The 24,212-nt window shown below is 28.4% G+C and overlaps 1 protein-coding gene across 12 annotated transcripts in view; it reads right to left on the bottom strand.

Annotated features, from left to right (window-relative positions):
* Positions 1 to 24,212, bottom strand: part of LOC124499967 (uncharacterized) — a 56,143-nt gene that overhangs the window by 24,997 nt on the left and 6,934 nt on the right. For all 12 annotated transcript variants that reach the window (XM_075735887.1, XM_075735882.1, XM_075735886.1 and 9 more), the window contains 2 exons: positions 24,032 to 24,189; positions 23,833 to 23,954 (listed from right to left, as the gene is read on the bottom strand). In XM_075735887.1, the coding sequence (XP_075592002.1) occupies positions 23,833 to 23,885 (53 nt within the window). In that variant the 5' untranslated portion in view covers positions 23,886 to 23,954; positions 24,032 to 24,189. The remainder of the gene's footprint in view (positions 1 to 23,832; positions 23,955 to 24,031; positions 24,190 to 24,212) is intronic.

Here is a 24,212-nt window from a genome sequence, read left to right on the forward strand (position 1 = left end):
TCTTTTGTTGTTGTCAAGTGCAATTCTAGAAAATGGAATCCATTTTTGTCAGTGAAAAAAAAGTAGGTGGCTTAATATATGGATTTTATTATTATTAATATGAAAAAATACAGTAATTGAAGCAAGCCCAGTCGTAATCTAGAAAATGACAAGTTTTTTTTAAATTTCGATAAAAAAATAATTGATTTTTTCACCCAATGTTATGATTAAAAAAAAAATCATATTTCGATTACCGTGATTGAATTCAACAGCCAATGAATGTGTATTGATAATAATTTGTAATTTATTAAGATTGATCGTGAAAAGAAATAGACTGATAAATAGATTATGAAGACGATAACTTTCACTGGCGGGCAATTTCATATCACCAGTGTGTGTGTATGTGTTTCGTTAATCATTTCAACAAATTTTTTTTTAATGATTTCATTTACTATTTATTGTCATTTTCATTTTATTATCGTGATGATAATCATGATTATAGTGAAAATAACATGAAAAAAAAATCATTTAGTCATAGCAATGACAACAACAACAACGACAACGACAAGCAACAGGTATAATGATTTCAAATTAACAATATAATGAAAAAAAGGGACAGAGGTGTGTGCAACAGCAACAAACAAAAAAAATCTATTTTTAAGATCAAAAACTAAATTAGAAATTTTTTTTCTAGTAATTTTTTTTTTGACAGGAAAAATTTATGACAATCATTTGTGTACAACAACAACAGCAGCTACAGCAACAATCGATGATGATCATTGAATAAAAAAAAATTTTTTTTTTTTTGGATTTAATGATGATACTGACTAATATGAATGAATAGAAAAAAAAACTACAAGATTGGATGATTATTCAATACATGGATGTGTATTGATCACATCAGCATATTGTCATCATTATCATCATCATCATCATCATCATCATTCAGGTGAATATTAGAGCAAATTGTTATGATGATGATGATGATCACTGACAATTTGGGTAAAGATAGAGTTTTTTTTTTGTTCATCATTATTGAAGATTATATTAACATACAGAGTAGTTTTCAGTGTGTGTGTGTATGTAATAATAATATCGATATATATTTTTGGCCATCATCATCGTCATCATCATCATCATGATCGTTCGATTGAAAATTGATGTAGTAGCCATAAAATTTATACGTATATATAACCGATAATAATGATTATTTTTTTTAATATATATTGAAAATGGTCATCGAAGAAAATGAAATGTTATTTTGGCCTATATTTAGAATTTATATTTGATGTATTTTGGGGCAAAAAAAAAACCATCATCAATGATGATGGCATACATTGGTGATGTTGTTAGTGGTTGATTGGTTCGGTTCGGTTTGGTTTTAGTTTAATTTTCGTTTTTTTTTCCACCCGTAGGCACCAATAATAGGCATCAATATATATATATAAACAACAACAACAAAAGGTAATAATAATAATAATTTCCTAATTAGATCTCAATCAATTGAAAAGAAATCAATTGATTTTGGATTTTTTTTTTTTTGTTAAAGAATGAAAACAGTGATTGAATGATTGATTGATTCAATGTGGACACACAATGATGATCCAAACACAAATATCCCATATCAGTAGAAAACAACAACAACAACAGAAAAAAAATTGGATGAAATTGATCCAGGAGAAAATGAAAATGAAGCCAAAAAAAATGAATTTTACAATTTGGATTTTTTTTCCAAATAAATTATTATTTGCAATTATATTTTCTCGTTTGTGATCATCATCATCATCGTCATCATAAAATAATAATAATAATCCGTACACATTCTCAACACATGACAAGATCAATTTGATATGAAAAAGACAGTGAGAGAGACAGAAAAATTATTATGAACTATCTAAATTATTAAACGGGTTCATCATCATCATCATCATCATTATTATATCACCATACAAATTGGTTATGAAAAATTCACTATTTTTAGATATTTCAAATATTGAGATCACCATCACCACCACCACCACCACCATCACCGTTATTATTAAATGTGGAGTGGGGAAAAAAACGAAAACAAACAAACAAAAAAACAAAAAAAAACAAACAAACACGAATTTCATCAAATTTTTTTTTCAATTTTGATGATCAAATTGAAAATGATTTTAATTCAATTCTTCATCATCGAATGATGAATAATGATCAGTTCGAAAGTAAGCAAGCAAAGACTTGTTACAATGATAATGGTGTTGTTATTTTTTTTTCGTCGGAAATATCGTTCTGATTTTTTTGTTACATTCAATTTCACTGTTATTTATACGAATGAGTTTGTTGTTAAATTTGGCTAAACTTTTTTTTCTGATCAACAACAACAACAAAAAAAGATTTTGGCCGATAAGCAGAAGAAGAAAAAAAAATTACAACACAATTTTCGAAAAAAAAACAAAATAATAATAATAACAGGAGTCACAAAACAGTGACAACAATCCTGACCTAAATTCTTCAATAACCAAGAAAAAAAAGGATGGATCATCCCTTTTTCGCGTCAACCATCAACGATCAACAATCATCATCATCATCATCATGTTCGACATCTAAACATAACCATTTGTTGTTGTTGTTGTTGCTGTTGTTAAAATCTTTGATCAAATCGAAATAAGTTATTCAACAAACATTTCATTCAAACACCAACATTAACCAACAACAACAACAACAACAAGTCGAATAAAAAAAAAATTCGGTTCTGATCTTTTGATTTGATTTTCATTTTCAATCCTTGTTGTTGTTGTTGTTGTCTTTAGGATTGTATTTTATATATAACACAATCGGATTGTGTTATATAATACTTTCGACTTTCATCAACCAAAAAAAAAAGACCAGAGAAAACAACAACAACAACAACAGCGAAAAAAAATCAAATAACCAAAGAACTGTCATCCAAATGAAACGAAAACGAAAGAAAAAAAAATCAAGACACACATCATCATCATCATCATCAAATCACGAATATACAACTAGCGAAAAAAAAAAAAATAAAAAAAAATCGACGAAGAACTTGTCATTTATTTTTCTTTTTTATTTTTTTATTTAATACAAATACCAAGCAAGCAGGTCATTGACTTTCAACCAACCAACAGAAAAAAATAGCCATAATGGTCAATGTATTGGAACAAATTTTTTGGTATTCTCTTCCTTGATCAAAAAGTATCATTGGATGGGTGGATTGATCAAATATTGATCAACCCAACAATATAAAACAAATTAATCCCTATTTGGATCAATGATGATATCGAACTGGTGTTGGTAACAGCAGCAGCAGCAGCATTATGTTGGATCTACATTCAATTGAATTATTGGCAAAGTTTGTCAACATAGATAATAGTATCAAAAAAAAGAAAAAAGAAAAACACTTTCAATTAATTGTATTATGATTTTTTTTGTTGTTCACATGTATTGATCGATAAAGAAAGAAATCAAGATCATTTACCAACAACAACAACAACAAGATTGATACAAAAAAAGGAAAATTGATTTTTTTTTTCGTTTTAGGAACAATGTTACTACAAAATAATAACAATCTGCCGTGATATGAATGAATCTCAATATGTGGTGGTCGATGGTGGTGTTGGTGTTGGTGGCAAGCAATGCGAAAATTCATTAATCATTAATTTCAAGTTTCTTCAAGTTGACATGAAAAACATTGTCGTATAATGGTGGTGGTGGTAACACATTGTGTTTTTAGTTAGTAAAAATCAGTGAGATGAAATCATTCTGGATGGATCATCATCGACACAAAAAAAAAATTTTTGTAAATGAAAAATCTGATGATCAAGAAAAATAAAAGCAAAAGGGACAAAATATATCAAGGGAAATCATCGCCAATCGACGATGCGTGTCAAACTTATTCTTCAATTCTATTGGGTTTGTGAATTATTGATACTACTCATAATTACATATCAAACAACTGAAGCTTGATGATGATTTTAGGTTGAAATGTTTGAATTGTTGACCAAAAAAAAAAACATTGGTCTAAATAATGAATCGGTCAATCCAGTAAAGTTGAATTCATAGATTCACAGCAAAAAAAAAAAATGCCATCCACACAACGTAACTCGATGATTATTATTGGCCTTCAGGGGAAATAAAGCAAAAAAAAAAAATAACACGTGAGCATTTTACATTTCTGGTGCTTGCACGTGCAGTCTAGCGTTCTACATTTTTTTTTGTTTTTGTTTTGTTTTGTTTTGCTAACAGATTCACATTATATGATTTTTTTTGTAACATTTACATTCATTGTACCCTACAAACCCAACACTCACACACGGATCGGGGGTCAATGACTATGGAAACAAAAAAAAAATTCGATTATGTGTTACATTTAAAATCCACAAAAAAAGGTAACAACCGATGAGAAACAAAACACGATCCTATCCCATCATCAATGGTCGGTCCTACCCAACATAAATAACCGTAATGATAAAATCCGATCTACGGATAAGTCCATGAAAATATGCACGTGCTTATTCAATGTCAAACACACACACACCTCCCATGCTCTTGTTCACAAGATAAAAAAAAAAGTTTTTTCAATAGCAAAAAAAAATCCACCATGTCATTATTATTGTCATTTAAATGAGCATATATTTCCATATTCATCAATTATCATCATGACATTATATATTATGATCATCGTCATTGGCAAATATTAATGACCAAAAAACAAAAAACTTGGTAATGAATAAAAGCTAATGATGACAAGACAATACAAAGAATGAATTTAGAGACAATAAAAAAAAAATCATGAAAACCACCAGAAAACAAAAACAAATCATTTTATCATCATCATTCATTTCTATTCAACAATTACATCAAAAAAATTTCTTTACAACATTGTAACAAATAAACAGCAGCAGCAGCAGCGGCAGCAGCAATGTAAAAATTACAAGTGAAAGATGACACACACACATGCAGACATATCAAGATTAAGATTAATTTGAATTCCGTACCATGATATATATCTGTGTGTGTGTGTGAGTGAGTGTTCACTGAAATCGTCCATAGAAATAATTCATTCACAAACTCTAGATCTACAGATAGTAATGTTAATTAATCAAAAGGTGCTAGGTAGTAGCGATGTTCAAATGTGTGTGTGTGTGTGTGTAAGCCGACATTTTATTCACACACACACACACACACAAAAAAAGAAGGAAGAAGGAACAAATTAAATTTATTTAATTAATAATTGAAAACGACATCAGACAAACAAAAATTTATTCATTTGATGATGTCTAATTGTGTAATTATGTTATCACACACACACAAGTCATCATCATCATCTTGGATGCAAATGAAAATGACAATTTTTTTTTGTTTACATGGCTCATAACTCACTGGATTGATGCCAATCAAATCAGTTTGTGTGCGACAATGGATTATCAGGATTTTCTTACTTTTTTCTTCATTTTCTGAATTTGGATAGTCAACATTTATTCATTCATTGATTGATATTTAATGATCCGAAAAAGTTCTAATTTTTTTTCTACTCAACAACATCATTGGATTTGATATATAAAAATAAATCAGTCGAAAAAAAATTGTAGGCAATGACAACAACAACAACAACAAAAAAATAGTCACAAAATTGGAGCACCAGAAAAAAAAGGATGGAAAACAAAAATTTCAATTTTTGGCACACCATCTCTAGCTATCTATCTATCCAAACAAATCATCCATATATGCAATTATCATGATCACATCACACAGTACGTTCAATCAAATTTTTGAATTAAATTTGTGGAAATTTGGAATAAACATTTTTGTGGCCCATAATTTTCGTGTTTCATGCCAAACGGAATAATTTCTATAATTCTAAACAAAAATATCGAAAAACTGACGACAAATCAAAATGAAAATTATATCTTTCTCACCATAAATACAAAGCATCAGCCTACGACATTTCAATTCATATCATCATCATCATTCAACAAGAAAAAAAAATCCTGGAACTTCCGGATCAAAACAGCGAGCGGACAAACATCTCCATATATACAAAAAAAAATACATATGTTCAATTGGAATAATGGTGAAACTTTTTTTTTTGTTGGCGAAGAAAAAAAAATGAATTGAATGAATAATAAATAAATTCTCACATAAAACGCAACAACAACAACAACAACAACAACAGCAAAAAAAGGTGTCAATCAAATTCAAACGACAATCAAAAATGAACAATGCAACAAACAAAAAAAAAAAAAAAAAAGAAAACAAAAATCATGATTTTGTACGCAGATGATGAGTAGGTGTGTAATGACGATCATTTCATTCGCTCGATACACTATCGATACAATGATCAATTTGAGTTGGAAGAAAAAAAAATTTTACTACTCTTAAAATAGTGTCATCATCATCACACACTATTACTACTATTGAAATAGAAAAAAACCAATGATCTGGTTATTTATTGGTGATCAAATTGTTTGGAGTGGGCAATTATTACAATGATAAGGTTTTATATTATCACTATATATATATATATCGTATAAACAAAATGACAATGTGTCATTCAACAGGTAACACATTGAAAACACACACACACACACACACACACCAATTTAAAATGAATGAATGAAATAAAAAATTTCTTTATGGTATTTGTGTACCAGTCACACATACACATAACTATGGCAGAAAAAAAAGGTGTAATCATCTTTTCACATAACCGATTCAGGTTTTCAATTCTGTCTGTCTGTTTTTTTTTCACTGATTTTCATCATTATTATTATGTATGATCATCATTATATTATGATCATGTACAAAACACGAAATTGAAAAAAAAATCTAAATCAAAATTGTCGCAAACAAAAAAAATTCTTTCAAAACAAACCGAATGATTGACATTAAATTTGATGATGATAATCTATGTATAATGATGATGAAAATAAGCTCATTAAATTGAAAAAATTTATTTATTTTTCTGTGATTCGAGCAGAGAAAACAAATGTCCATTTCACAATTGGACAGTGAAATTAATTTATGCATTGTTAAAAAAAATGGCCGTTACATAAAAGTAATCTAGATTCTAGAAAGATTTTCCGTTGTTCATCATCATCATCATCAGAATTAATCTATGTGAGATGCTCGTGATTCGATACTTATCCATAAACATAACATAATAATGATAACATGATTATAAAATTGACCCTGTTACTGCTGTTTTTTTTTATAAAATAAAAATCATTGAAGATTATGATGATGATAATGATGATAATAATGACAACCAACCAGAAATGGTCAAGAATCAAGATTCAAGATGAAAATGAATGGAGAACAAAAAAAAATCTGCATTCATCATTCATTCATTCAAATGATGATGAATTCAATCTATATAAACAACAGAAACGAATGGAACGAATCAAGTAAAGCTAGTTAAATGATGATGATGATCTGTCCGAGAATACAAAAAAAAAAGAAATCAACTTTTTTTTTCATTCAACTACCATTTTTTTTTATTACATGATGATTATAATGATGATGATGATGATCATCATCATCATCATAATAATCATTTGAATCCAAACGATATAAACCATGTTGAAGGGGAGCAAAAAAAAAAAATAAAATAATCGGTCATTCAGATTTATACATGAAAATGGGCTACACTGTTGTTGTTGTTGTTGTTGTTCTCATTCTTGAATGGATTGGATGAAGATTTTCGTCCTACTAAATAATATTACACACACACACACACACACACACACAAATACAAGAACTACTTATTTGAGAAAGATCGACAAGTGAAAAAAACAGGCAAAAAAAAAAAATCCAGCTACACAAACGTCGGATCAACAACCGAATCAATTCGTGTATGTGTGTGTGTGTGTGTGTGTGGATCAGGTAAACTGTCAGCCATTTTCTTTTTTTTCCTGGATGATTGACAGGAATGTAGATCTCAATCCATGATGAACAATCAATACACACACACACACACACAGACATAAACACAAGTCAAATAGGTATATAGTGGGGAAAAAAATTACAAATCAATTGTCTTATGATTTTCATGTGTGTGTGTGTGTGGTCATAATAATGATGGTAAAAACAACGAATGTTAAAAAATGAAAAAATTTTTTTTTTTTGGATAAATTGAGATCAATGGGTTTTTCAAAAAAAAAAAAAAAAAACGACGGATGCTACATAAATTAAATGTGTGAGAATGTGAGAATAAAATTATATATGATGCCAATGCTTGCAACACGGATGTATGTAAGTGTACAAGGGGTTTAATGGTTTAAAAATGAGCAGAAATTTTTTTTTTTTTTATTTCAAACAAAAGATGCTAAAAGATTATTTTATCGCTTTTATGTGAATGAATTTTCAATTTTCAATTTTTTTTTTTGGAGTAACGGATCACCATTAACCAAAATGAATGTGTCAACGATGACCAGAACATGAACAAAAATACATAATTTTGAAATGAAATAACATGACATGATGATCACACGATTATTGTTGGTACAAAATGATGTCAACTATTTGCAGTAAATTGTCCAGAAAAAAAACAAAGGATTTTTTCACCTGTTCAATGGTCTGTTTTGGTGATTGAAACAATTGTTCTAATTTAATATATCCGATTGATAATAGTCAAAGAAAAAAAAACAATTATGATTCAAAAATGATTCGTGATATAACCAAGTAACAAAATTAAAAGATAAAAAAAAATTTGTACACTTGTGTACTTGATGACCGACACATCAAAAAAAAATGAAAAAAAAAAAAACAACAACAATAAAACAGGTAACACTATTATAACAAGCAGCAGCAGTAGAAGGAGAACGAAAAAAAAAAATTTATTTCATTTCATACATTCGAGAATAGATCATCAGTACATTTTCAATTGGCAAAACAACAGCAACAACAAACGAATTACACAGACAAGATTTATAGTAAATGTAGAACAAATGAAATTTTTTTTTTCTTTACATTCAAGAAAACATTTCTCATGATCATGACGACGACAATCAAATATCATCATTAAATCAAAGACGAAGAATAATGATAATGATGATGTAGATGATGATGATGATGATGATGATAATAATGTCTACTTGATTAGCGGGCGTCATTATTATCATCCACAACATAATCATCATCATCATCATGATGAACTAATAACCGTTCACCGGCAAAATGATGCTTTCACGGAATTTTTTTTTTCTTCTTCAAAAGTCGATTATCAATAATGTCATGACTTGGTAGCTGTGTGTGTGTGTGTGTGATCAAAATCTTTAATCCTTCTAAGGAAAAAAATCTTGTCGATACCATCATCATCATCATCATCATCATTATCATCAGGTAGCAAAAAACTAAATTTAACAACAAAAACATAAAAAAAGGCTGGAAATTCGGTGGGTATTTGTGGTGAACAGAAACAAAAATTGATGTTATTAACATCTAAATTTATCATCGTCATCAACATAGGGTTTGTGTGTGTGTGTGTTTTTTTTTTTTTTGCTTCTGGGTTTTTTTTCTAAATTCTCTACCGAATCTTGTTCAATTCGATCAATCAATCGATGTGGATTGATCGGAATGTCAACTGTCAAATAGAAAATATTTGCACAATGAGAATCGACATACAAATAATTGGATTAAAAATTTTTTTTCCCTGGCTATGAAATTATATCATCACTATTCACACACCAAAAATTGAAATTGAAATTTGAAATTGATGGAATGTTATAACATATAACTTAGTGGATTTGATTTTATCACTATCATCATCACCATCGTTAATGTGAATTTGTGAATTAAGTATTTCTCAATAATATTGATATGTGCTGAAAAAATTCATTCACAATCAAGTTGATGATGATGATGATGATGATTTGAGAAAAGTTTTTCATTTATTCACAAATCCTCATTATCCCGAACATTGATGATATGCATACTAAATGGATAAATGAAAAAAAAGTTTTTTCTGGCATCGTTAATCGAAAACAAACGGCCAAAAATGGATTTTGCGTAGGTGAAAAAAAAAATAATCAAAAGAATTTTTTTTTTCATTCATAAAAATAAAATAAACAGGGTGAACTACTTGACAACAACAACAACAACGATGATGATGCGATGATGATGATGATGATAATGATGGTGGTGGTGATGATGACCAAGAGATTTTTTTTTCAAATCTCAACACAGCACAACTCTGGTAACAGCTCGGAATAGTTCAACAACAAGTTGAACTCTCTTACTAATTGAATAGAGAGAAAAAAAGAGTTTTTTTTGTGTTCACCCAAACTCATGAAGAAAAAAATGATGACCAGAAAAAAAAATTTAATTTACAAAATAAAAAAAAAATTCGGTAAATAAACAAACAAACAAACAACATATTTGGATTTTTTCTTCTCAAATATGATTAAATTATTATGAAGTCATTTTTTTTTATCTACAAATGGCCATTGGCACAAATCATCATCATCAGCCATCATTATTGTCGTGATGAGATCAAATAGGAAATCTAACGTATCTGTCTGTGTGTATGTTGGCTGAACCAAATATAAAATCAAATTGATTCTTGTCTACAAAATTGAGTCAGCATGAAACAAATATCCAAAAAAAAAAAAAAAATGAAATCAACGAAAAAACATGAAAATCAATTAATTTTTTTTTGTATTTGTTGATTATATCTGCAAAAAAATCGATAATAAGGCTACCGAAAAATGTTGTGTCTATGATCATATCATCACAGTAAATTAAATGAATAATTAATCAAAATTTTGTAGTTTTTTTCTCTGATTAAAATCATGGGTAAAGTAAGCCTAGCGGCTATTACCAACACTAATTACTATATCTACTGGAAATCATCACCACAATAATCAAATGCATAAATTCATTGAAAAAACAGACATTTCCACAACCGCAAAGTGAGACAATAGCCAAATTGTCACATAATAATCAAACATATTGATCCATCGGGTTGAAAAAAATTCATGGAATTCAGGTGTGTGCAATGATAACCACAAATGGCCACAAAAACCATCGACTTACCTAGAAATATAAAGAAAAAGAAAAAGAAAAAGAGAAAAAAAATCATTTATTATCAAAATGTAAAACAAAACAAAACGAAAAAAATATGTGCTAGTTTGGTCGATTATTTCTGGCTAAAATTGATTGAATTATTAAAATTTTTTTTTCTCCACTCCATAATTGATGATTTATGAAATTTTTTTTTGTTTTTTTTCTTGTACAATTTGGCCAACCAAACAACCCGAAAAAATAATCAGTTTTTTTTCTTGCAAAAATGTATGTTCGTGAGCATATTACACACACACACACACACACAAAATAACAAACAAGATCATCATCAACATTTTTTTTTGTTTGTTTTTCTTTACATGGTTATGGTGATGTTGGTGGTGGTGGCGGTGGTGATGGTGATGGTGTGATGCTATACGATTACGATAATTAATTATAGTTTTTTTTTCTCAAAATTTAGTGTTTTTTTTTCTTTTTCCAACATGATGTTACCCGGGTTACAAAAAAAAAATGGCCACACAACACATATAAACAGGTTATAATCAACCGATTTGATCCAAAGTTTTGCACAAAAAAAAAAACACAACAGGTATGAGAATATACAATTGAAGTGTATAATTTGGGACATGAGAGGAATATTATTATTATTATTACTATCATCATCATGTGCGGTCCGCTAAAACGAATCCAAAGTTTTTAATACTATGGCAGCCATTTTTTTATGCATCATTCAGATTGGATGATTGACCTATCCTTTTTCTTTTTTAGAATCAAGAAAAAAAAGGTTATAACATTTGTAAATTGGTTATTTGATGATGGCGTGAATAAATGAAGAAAACACACACTGATACACAAGCTTATCAAAATCAACAAAATGGACCATCTTTTCAAACAAAAAACAGAAAAAAAATCATCCGTTAGGAATCATGTTATATGAACAAACAAAGCAAGCACCCGGCTTTTTGTTTGAATGGATGTTGAATGATGATCAGCTGGGTGCCATCATTATCATCATCATCACAATCCATGATATAATAACAAAAACAAAAAAAAATGACCAGAAAATCAAATCAACAACATATAACTGCATTGTGTTTGTATAACAATCATCGTATAAACAAGAGGATCATCATCTTCATCTTCATTTTTTTTTTTGTTTTGTTTTGTTACAACGATATAATCTTATATATACGATGATATATGATGATCTGATTTGATCTGATTTCATCATCATCATTATAATTAAGATTCGTGTGGTTTTCATATGCTTTGTTTAGTAACAAAACAAAAAAAAAACAAAAAATTCCATTTAATTTCGATGAATTAATTGCGTGTGTGGTATGATTTCTTCATATTTTTTGTTGTTGTTGTTGTTGCCATCAAGTGATCAACAAAAATAAAAAAAAAATCATAAACTGAAAGCAAAAATATTTTTGCTGTTGTTGTTATCACTTTGTTGTTTTTTTTTTTGATTCTGAAACAGAGATGGGAACTATTTAATACAACATAATCATCATCATCATCATTATTAAAATGATGATGATGATAATTAATTACGACAAAAAAAATGAATGTGTGAATGAATGAGGTAGCAACAACAACAGGTTCCCAACAACAACAACAACAAAACGATATACAATAGAATCTCGAAACCGGAAAGCTCTATGAGACACATTATTATCATAATCATCGTTTCGAAAGTCATGAACGTTTCATTTTTATTTAAAAAAAACCATTTGATGACAACTGAAATCAACTAGGATTTGTCAACATTTTTCATTTTTTTTTTTTTTTTTTTTGACAAAAAAAAATGAAAAATAAATTACCCGAAAATGAATTAAAACAGCGACGACGACGACAACAACAACAACAACAACAACAACGTTTCGTAGGTAATGTGCTACATCATTTTCTGTAATTTTAATGAACAATAAAAAAAATAATAAAATAAAAATAATTTCAAAAGTGTTGACAGGTCATCAGAAAGAAATTTTTTTTTTTTTGCTTCATTTTCTTATGTCATTTTAATGGGGATAAAATGAATGAATGAATGCAATGATTAAATGATGAGATTAGATTTTACTACTTTTCAAACAAATTTTGAATGAATGAATTCGGTGAATGATGCAAATGGTAACCATCTCAATATATATGTGGATAAATCATCAGAGAAAAATTCAAAAGTTTAAAAATTTGTCAAAAGAAAAAAAAAATTCCGGTCATTTTTTTCCATCTTATTCGATTCTATCATTCACTTTCTCTCTATATGCTACCAAAAATAGTATCCAACATTTTTAACCACCATCCAAACAACAAGTTGATGAACGATAGATGTGTCCAAATTCAAGTGAGAACCGTCATGAATGATATATTCATGTAAAGAATGTATATTTTTAGATTTTTTTTTTTGGAGATTTTTCAAACACACAACTATTAAATAGACATATAAATGGTGATCTTTTTCGAACACAATGATAATGATCATCATCAAGTCAAAAAAGAAAAAAAAGAGAGAGAAAAGTAAAGTTATTCTGTTGTTATTGTAACAAAAACAATCATAAGTCAAAAAGTCATGATGATGGTGATCACCACACACACACACACATTAACATCATCAAACAACATCATTATTAGAAGAAGTGAAATGAAGTGTTGTTGTTGTTGTTGTATCAACTGAATCGAAGAAAATTAATGTTTAAAACGTTTTTTTAATGAATTCTACATATCATATGAATCTGAATAAATAAAAAAAAGAAAAGAATAGCCTAGTCGACAGAATAGAAAAATTTATGATGATGATGATGTTAAAGTTTAACGAGAGAGCAAGAGATAGACGTCCCGTCACTTATAATGAATTTTTTTTTCTTCTTTATAAATAACCAAATGTGGGGACCCGACCAAAACATCACCAGCTTGACAAACCGCCCATGTGTCAGGATATAATTTATTTATGTTTTCGTAAAAAAAAGAAAGAAAAATTTTTTGGACATTTCAATCTCGAATGAACAAACATTAACGATAATAATTCTGTTTCATCATCATCATCATCATCGTCATCATCATCGATGAGAACTATCTAACAAACAAACAAACAAATATCTCGAATGGATACAATAATCGATTTGTTGCGTGAAATAATTATATTTATATATTGTATAACAATAATCATCATCTATATTTATTAGAATAAAATGGGAATAAAAAAAAGAATCCATAAAACTTTATGGTTCAAGTTATCATCACTCAATCTATAATGTGTGTGTGTGTGTGTGTGTGTGTGTGTGTGTGTGTGTGATGAAAAGTTGAAACACACACACATATGGCCATATATGTTTTGTTTGTTTGTTTGTTATTTAGCTTATTATACCTATAGTAATCATCATCATCATCATGATGATCGTCACTTGATAGTGTTTTTTGTTGTTGTTGTTGTTGTTTGTTTGTTTGTTTGTTTGTGTCAGGACTTGAATCGATCAAAAAAAAAAAAAAAAAAAAAATCCTAGAAATAGAATCAGAAAAACTAAAAATTTATGATCGAAAATCAAACAAACACACATACACACACACACACACACGTTGATGATAATCTGTTTGTCGCTTTCGAAATTTGTTTCCCAATTCAGAGTGGTGGAAAAAAAATAAATTAAGAGATCAAACAATGACAAATCATCATCAACGTTATGGAATCAAGATAAAACGATTCTTGATTCTGTTTTTTTGATCAAAAAAAAAATGCCTTAAATGCATCATAAATTATGTATATAAACAAGATCGCATGGAAAAAAAGAATCCCGAAAAAGACGGAAATCCAATTTAGTTTTATTTTTTTTTTGGCCAATATTTAAATTGGCCTCATATCCAGGAAAAAAAGGATGATGATAAGAAATAATAAAGAGAAAGAGAGAGAAAAAAAAAGCCGCAAGATATGTAAATTGTAATTTGGTTGTGGTCGTAGACAAGACCTCCACAACCACCATTACAAATAGAATCGTTATCACTAGAAACTTCAAAAAAAAACTTTATGTAATGGTAATGATGCACGAATAGTTTACAAAATGGCTCGAAGCATATCGAAAAAAAAATTTTCTTTTTTTCATCGTATCCGATATAATCATAATAATAATTGGATTCACAAATAAAAAACGGTACCATCATTTGTATGATGTGATGATGAGATCTGAACCAATTATCGTCATAAAGTTTCGACATTTCAAATTGCCAAAAAAAAAAATAATATTTATGTGTGTGTGTGTGTGTGTGTATGTGATGATTTGACGCCTTTAGGCATTCAACATTGCCATTCGATATTGAAATGCCAAAATGAATAGATCATTGAAGAAAAAAAAAATATTTTGAATACATTCAAAATAGCCTATTATTATTATCATCATCATCATCAACAAAGAATTAGGCCACATCTGACTAATTCATTTGACTTTTTTTTTTTGCTTTCTTTGGCTGATTTAATTATGATCCATAGGCATGATATATAAATTGTGATTGAATGTCCACCCCATTTTTTTTTTTAATTTTATTGGTTCAGATTCGTAATCAGAAATGAATTTCAACACACCAGAAATAAAAGTTTTTTTTTCGCAGATCAATCATCAGCATATTGAAAAATTGAAACAAATTATAATGCGTTTCAGATGACTTTTTGTTTCATGTTTTTTTTCACAGTTTATTACATAATCAAATAGTGTGTGTGTGTGCAAATGTTTATTTTTTTTCTTCATTTCTCTTCTGCCCCTCTGTTATATATATCCAGTTGTTGATCACCAAAAAAAAAAAAAAAACGCAACAATCTTTGATTTGTGTGTGTCAAAAAAAACAAAACGATTGATACATGAACAAAAATATCTTAACGATCATCGATCTAACGATGAAATCAAGTAAACGAAATGAAATTGAAAACATTGTAGTTCGACGAAAATAGCGCCAAAATAGATTTTCTATTTCTATTTTTTTTTTCATCCATTCATTCTCCCCCCTTACCATTTTCTCGTTTGTTTTGATTTTGATCCGCAGTAGAAAAAAAAAGAAAATAAAATGCCCAAAAAAAAAGTTTCGGATTCAGAACGAACGAATCGATTTGTGATTATAAAAAACCAACCAACCAACCAATGATGATGAAATTGTAACCCAAAATGAATGTTCAGTTAAAAACCAGATTCAGATGAAAGACAACTAGATGAAAAGAAAACAAAAACTTCGACAAAGTAGTCCATCAAGTACTCTCTCTCTCTCTCTCTCTCTCTCTCTCTCTCTCTGGTTTGATATATGAATTCCAAATAATAAACGAATATAATGATGATTGAGTAAAATATTAATATGAAACCAGAAAATTCAGTTTCGGTTATTTAATCTATAATATTGAATGTGATTATAAGAATATATATCCATCAAGAGATTGATGAACATGATGAAAAAAAAACATAAAATTGACGAGAAAAGAAATAGAAAAAAAAATTTTGTGATGCCGCCGACGCAAAAAAAAACTATACCATATGAAATGATGATGATGAAGATGATGGGTAAACGATGATATAAACGACGAATGATAATGAATGATCGTGTCGGCACGAAGTTACGAACAATTTGTTACAAATCGACATGAACAAAAAAAAACAAAAATAATTTTGATTTTAAACGACAACAACAACAACAACTACAACAACAATCATTTCCTTTTATTCTTTCATCTGTTGCTATTTTAAATTTAACCATTACCGAAAAGAATTCTGAAAATAAACGTAATAACGACGATGATGATGATGATGATGATGGATAAATTATTTGGTCATTTTTAGATAATAATACAATTTACAGTGCTACAACGAAAAGATTAGATATAGCAATGGCGATAATTTTTGTTTGTAAAATAAATTTAGGCATTTATTTTTATTTTTTTATTTTTTGGCAGATAAAAACGGAAAAATTACCGAAAAAAAGAGCGAATTCACCATCATTGAATTTTGAAAATAAAAATCTCAAAAAAAAAAAATTTCAATTCATATAAAAGCTGAAAACAACAAAAAAAAAATGTTTCACGTGACCAGTACCGGTGTAGCCATTGTTGTGCCATCATAATGATCAATCGGACACATTCAATCTCATTATGAGCAACCAAAATGATGATGATGATGACAATCAATTTATCATAGGAAAAAAAAAATTACATTTTATATATGTGACAACTAATTTGTTAGATTTGATTAACTATTTCTCATCATTATCATCGTATACGACCAAGATACAACCAAGATAAAATGTGTCACACACACACACACACACGCAGATATCTAAATCAGTGTGAATTTCACATTTTTTTTTCTTCAATTTTAATATTAACGACAATTGCTTGTGGTAGATTTTTTTTTCTCATGTACCACCTAACCAATGAGATAACAACAACAACAAAAAAAAATAACAATTCTGCTTTCGCTTTCACACAAATGTGACAATTTCAAAATCTGATTAATCATGAATGAATGAATGAATGAATGAATGCAAGGAAAATATCACCAACCACAAACATTGTACGATATAATAAAAGAAAAAAAAACCAAAACTAATCAATCGAATCGTCAATAATATTGACAGATCAATAAAATAGAATACAATAGAATGAAATGATTCGATCAAATTGGTTTGTTGTCAATGAATAAAAAAAAACAATAGAATGAAAACAGTAAACGAGAATGAAAAAAAAAATTGTTTTCAGTTGTTAAGCCAAAGAAAAACAACCATAACATGACCAATTTCACAATGATTTTGTATTTGTTTGTAAATAAACACACACATAGACATAACAACAAAAAAAAAAACAATGTGCTGATTGGATTTAATGTGTGATACTGTGTGTCAGAAACAAACAAACAAACAAAAAAAGAAGGTGAGACATGAAACTAATTTTAAACAAATGAAACAAAAAAAAAAACAAATAATCCATGCCAGGTATATTGTTGATGTCGTCGTCGTTAAGATTATCAAACGCAATTTTGCAATTTAGAATTAGTATATAAAGTCAATTTTTCTAAATATTCACTGAACGATTGATCATAATGATGATGAAGATGAAACAATCAAAACAAAATGTTTTATATATATAGGCCATCATGACACACACACACACAAAAAAAACGAATTTGAATTTGATTGTTACACACAAATTTTTTCCATTGAAACAATGGTCAATCAATTTGAGATATTAAAAAAAAATCGAAACGAAACAAATAAAAATTGATTTTCATATAAATGGATTCACGAAAAAAGAGAAATTTAAAAAAAAAATTTTCAAAAAAAACACTCAATATATAGAATCAATCAGATCGATGATTCAATGATAGATAATGATGATTCATGTTATCGATTTCACCCTTTGTTGTTACTATTGATAAATAAATAATGGTCAAGCGGAACCAATCAAACATACACACACACACATACAATGATAACAATTTTTTTTTTGGTTCTGTTTTTCATTGCCGAAACCATAATAAAAATACGAACCAATCGATCGATCGATCAATCAATCAATCAATTTTATTTTCAAATTTTTTTCGTTTTCCAAAATTCTCCAAAAAAAAAAAACACAATGAACACTTAGTGGACCAGAAATAGTTTTTTAATCATAAAAATAACATGATGATGATGATGATGTCAGTTTATTGGCCCCTATTATAACGAAATGGACACCCATGCTAATTTAAATTTAAAATTTCTTTTTCCACCATCATCATCATCGTCATCATCGTCATCATTATTATTGAATCAAACAATCAACAATGAATGAACATGAATGTTGAAAACAATAAATTTTTGTTCTACTCCTCAAAAAAAAAATAAGTATCATCATCATAGTAAAAGGGAGATTGTTGTTAATATAATTCATCAAATGAAAAAACAAAACAAAAAATTGTTTCTCGAAGAAAATGGGCTGCTATTTTTACTTGTTTCAATAAAATAGCATCTTCATCAGGGTTGCCAGATTGGCCAAGAGGCCAAAAAAAAAAATTTTTTTTTTTTTGTTAGGTGAGAAAGTTGCTGAAAGGGGGACCGACCTGTCCACCTGTCCTCTCTGGGTCTGATGGTGTAATCCTAATCTTCATGATGATGATGATCATCATCATAAACATCAAAATGTTTATCTGATGGATGATGATATATTATTATTACCGTATATTGTTATTTGGAATGGAATAATCAAGGCAAAAAAAAAAATTACAAACAAACTAACTTAATCAAATCTCTCTCATTATCAAACTCATTATCACTGAAATCAAATGGATTTTCATTTTGAGTGCAAAAAAAAAAACACCAGAGATAAACCAGAAAACAGAAACATATCTGATGATGATTAGGGGGTTGAAATAAAACACGATGATGATGATTATTATGTTAGATTGTAAAAACAAAAACAAAAAAAAATTTTCGAATATATAAAAGGACCAAATTGGCATTCAACATTGAAATGAAATAATCCCTTTATATGTTCATGGCATAAATAATAATAAGCCATCATGATGATCATCATTTTAGACATCGACAACTGTGTGTGTGTGTGTGTGTGTGTGGAATAAAAATCATGAAATGAACAATCAACATCGACAACATTAATGTTATTATTATTATTATGAAAAAAAACGGGCAAGTTTATTATCATCATCACCATCATTATCATTATTATCATGATGATGATAACAATAAAAATGGTCATTTCATTTGACATTGTAAAGAAATTCAGGTTTATATATACGTTTTAGGTACAAGTTCATTTTTTTTTTTTTTTGGTGCCCAATTGATCATTCAAATTTCAATACTGTCTGTCTAGCTTCTTGTCTGTCTCACTCTCCCTCTATATATATATATATGTATATGTTAACAATCCTTTCATTTCCGATTCAGGTCAATTAATCAGCGTATGAATAATATGTTTTTTTTTTGACGAAAAAAAAACTAACGACGATGCGTTGGATGTATGAATAGAAAATTATCGTAAAAAAAAAAGAAAATTTCTCCATTCATATATTCAACCAGATACTAAAAAAATGATGATTAATCAAACTAGAATATATGGTGGTTATTATTCACAATCAATTGTTAGAATGAAAATAAAAAAAAAATTTTGTAAAGAAACGCGAATATTTTTTTTTCGTCAAAAATGAGTACAAAAAAAAATTTGTGGATTCAAAATTCATACATACGCCCTGAATTCATTTTTTTTGAATTCTTTAAAATGTGTGTGTGTGTGTGATCGATGGAGTATATATTGATATGATATGATATAACCGATAAAATGTTTTTTTTTTTTACTTTTGAAAAAAATGAACTCTCGAATAAGATTGATGAATTGTGAAATTTTTCCAGTGTGTGTGTTTGTGTAGGTGGGTGGTTAGTTAGTCGGTTGGGTAGATGGTTTTTTTTCCAATTATAATGTTCAAATCATATTTTCTTCGAAATGGATTATGTATATTTGTGAATAATTTCTCGGATTCGTGGTCATCATTCCCATCATCATCATTTATATGGCTAATTATTATATGTCCGAAAAACAAAACAGAACAACAACAACAACAACAACAAAAATGATTTCAATGTCAGACAGAAAACAACAAGGGTGTTCACCAACAAAAAAAAAAAAAATTCCATTTTCGAGTGTGTGGGTACACATCATGTAATCATCATCATCAACAACAAGAAAAGACAAGACAAGACAAGACAATTTAAATGAATTATTATGATCCGTTAGAAAATTCAAACTTTTCCATACACATTACTTGATTACTACCTGGTTTCATATCATCACATAGATGAGTGATGACAAGTTGATGTTACTAGAATGGATAAATTACATTGAATTGATGACATTACCATTTTCATATACAAAAATTTACAATTGTTTACAGTCTTGTCTGTCTATTCCACAAAAAAATAGACAAGATCATCATCATCATCATCATCATCAAGAACATCAATGGATGATGTTGATGACGGGAAAAACATGACAGGTACCATATTATCATCATAATAAAACTCTTACGGTTTACTATAGACAAGACCACAGAAAGAATATTAAAATCTGACATCCATAAGCAATGGAAAACAACAACAACAACGAAAAAAAAGTGATGAGTTCTAAACCAAGAAAAAAAAGGGGCAGTAAAAAATAATCAAAAAAAAATCCAATTTTCCACCACAACAAAAAAAAAACGGGACAGCAGGAGAACGCACACACACAATTCTTTTCTCCATTTTTCACAAACTGAATATTAATCTTACATTAATGAGTAAAGTTCCCATTATATCCGAAATGATATTCATGATGATTATTATTGAAATAAAATAATTAAAAAAAACTTCAAACGCCAACCAACAAACCACCTTTATATCATTATAAACAAACATACGATTAAACGGAAACTGATGAAAAAAAAATGAGAAAGAGAGAGAGACAGACAGACATAGACATGATAATCTTTTTTTTTCTTGTCGTATTGTCGGGGGTATTTATTTATTATTAAGAAAAATTGACAATTTGACCTACAAATTGATGTTGGTTGGCGGTCAATTCAACAGACTGAATTCATCATCGACAACAACACAAACTCTTTTTTGATCATCATCATCATCATCATCATCATCATCATCATGATCATCACCGGTTGATGATGATGATGAGAATGGTGATGACCTTCAAAATCATAGCAAAAAAAAAAAAAATGATTGAAGATGTTGATATTGTATAATATGAGATGACCACCAAGTAAATATGGATATACGTTTTTTTTGTGTCTGATAGTAATGGTATTTTATTGACTAAACACAGATACATAAACAAGTAAATGGACAGTCACCAAAATAAAAAAAAAACCTATGCAATTGATGATGATAAAATGGCTGTCCGATGAAAAAAAAGAGCATTATTTATATTGAATGAATATATAAATGGATAATGGGATAAATGATGAAAATCTTTTTCATTTTGTTGTTGTTGTTGTTGTTGTAGGTCGGACAGGTTGCAACTGGTCAACTTTTAACCATAATAATAATAATAACAACAACAACAACAATAACAATAATCACCATCATCATCATCATCATCCACGGTGGTCATCAGATGTGGATGAACCAAGCCAAATAGTTGATGGCCATTTTATCATGATGATGATGATGATGATGATGACAATGTAATTTGGAACAAATAAAAAGAGAAAGAAGAAAAAAAAACCGTGAAAGTTTTCATGTTAACAGTGGTCAATGGAGAAATTCTTTATTGGAGAAAAAAAAATCCTTTTTCCAATTATAGCTGAAATGTATGAATATTTCAGCACTATATAATCATCATCAAGATCAAAACAAAAAAAGAAGAAGCTTAGGTAGAGAAGAAAAAAAAATTTAAAATTTAAACACATGAAAAAAAAATTATCATTAATTGCCACTGCTGAACACTAGAAGAAAAAAAAACATGCAAATGCACTTAGAACAAATATATAAATCTAAATCTAAATTTAAATATATGACTGACAACAGCAAAGTTTGTGTTGTGGATGAAAACCAAAAATCAAAATCAAAATCACAAAAAAAAATTATGAAGTATTTGCTATTCAATAATTAGATCAAACTATCGTATACTATCTGATGATGATGTGATGATTAAAAAAAACAACAACAACAACAACAAAATAACGGTGATGATTAGATCAGAACAACAACAACAAAAAAACAAAATCTAGGCCATAGTGAGAATAGGCAAACACGATTTTTTTTTCTCCAACCAAAAAAAAAAAAAAAAAAAAAAAAAAGAGGTAACCAATAATGATAAAAATAAGCAAATTATAAATGTCAGTCAAAATGATGGCCGATGATCATCATCATCTCTACTTTGCTCATCATCTAGCGATGAATTTCATAATTTTTTTCCTTTTTTTTTTACTTACAATCTCCCAAATATACTCAACGTTAAGATTTTCATCATGGTCATCATCACATTAACATCGAAACAAATAAGCAAAAAAAAAAAACCATTGCCATCATAGTCAATGTGATTGGCAAAAAAAAAATAGGAGAAGCGGCAAAAATATTATTATTATTATTATTAACCTGCCGATATTAAGACCAAGAAGAAAAGATGAAATTATACAACACATCCACCAAATATAACCATTGATTAAAGGTATAGATTATAATTATTATTATTGGCATCATAAACACCATTCATGGTGATGTTGATGATCAAGATCAAAAAAAAAAAAAACAAAAAATTCTTGGAATCCCGACACTCAACATACATACACATACATGTAGACATGAATAGTGATTTTTTTTTCTCATTCATTCATTCATTTCAATCATAACCATTCGATTTGATTCGATTAGTGAAAGAGAAGAAGTAAATCAAATCGAAATTTATGAAATGAATTTGTTTTTCTTCTTTTTTCCATTTATAAATCTTCTGGTTTAGGTGTGATTTGATTGACAATTATTTACGAAGAAGAAGAAGAAGTGATAAAAACAAGATCAATGATAACAAGTTGAAAAAAACCACCCTATTTTTTTCGCATATATGCGAAAAAAAATGATGGATTATGCATATCTACTGCCGAGAAGAGGGGAGAAAGCCAACAACAACAACAATAATCGATTTTCATAAATCGATTTTTTAATGCTCTTTTTTTTGGTAATGAATCTTATTCATTTTGGTTTTTTTTAAATTTGAATGACCAAAATCGAATTTGATGATTTTTCGATAAAATATTATGTATTTGGAAACGTTATCGCCATCTATTGACGAGAAACAAAAGTGACAAGAAAATAATTTCCAAAATTTACCTTGATGATGGCCGATTACCAAAAATGCCAACGTGAAATTCTGTTGAAGTCATTGTTGCTGTTGTTGTTTGATGCTTTAAAAATCTTTGAAAATTTTGAAGGCTTGAATACTCCTAAATGTTCTAAATTTTTTAAAAAAAGAAAAGAAAAGAAAAATGAGAAATACAAAATAAAAAAATTAAATATCAAAAATCATTACCTTTTGTGGGATAATTTTTTTTCCAGCTAAACAAACACAAAAATGTGAATGAATGAAAAAACAAAAACGAAAACACACACACACACAAACACAAAGATACACTGATGTAAAATGAAACACACGGCTGTTTATTGGTTTTTGGTTCAATGAAATAAAATCTATTTGGAAAAAAAAACAAAAG

Source organism: Dermatophagoides farinae, chromosome 2 (assembly GCF_024713945.1).
Source record: "Dermatophagoides farinae isolate YC_2012a chromosome 2, ASM2471394v1, whole genome shotgun sequence".
Taxonomy (NCBI): domain Eukaryota; kingdom Metazoa; phylum Arthropoda; class Arachnida; order Sarcoptiformes; family Pyroglyphidae; genus Dermatophagoides; species Dermatophagoides farinae.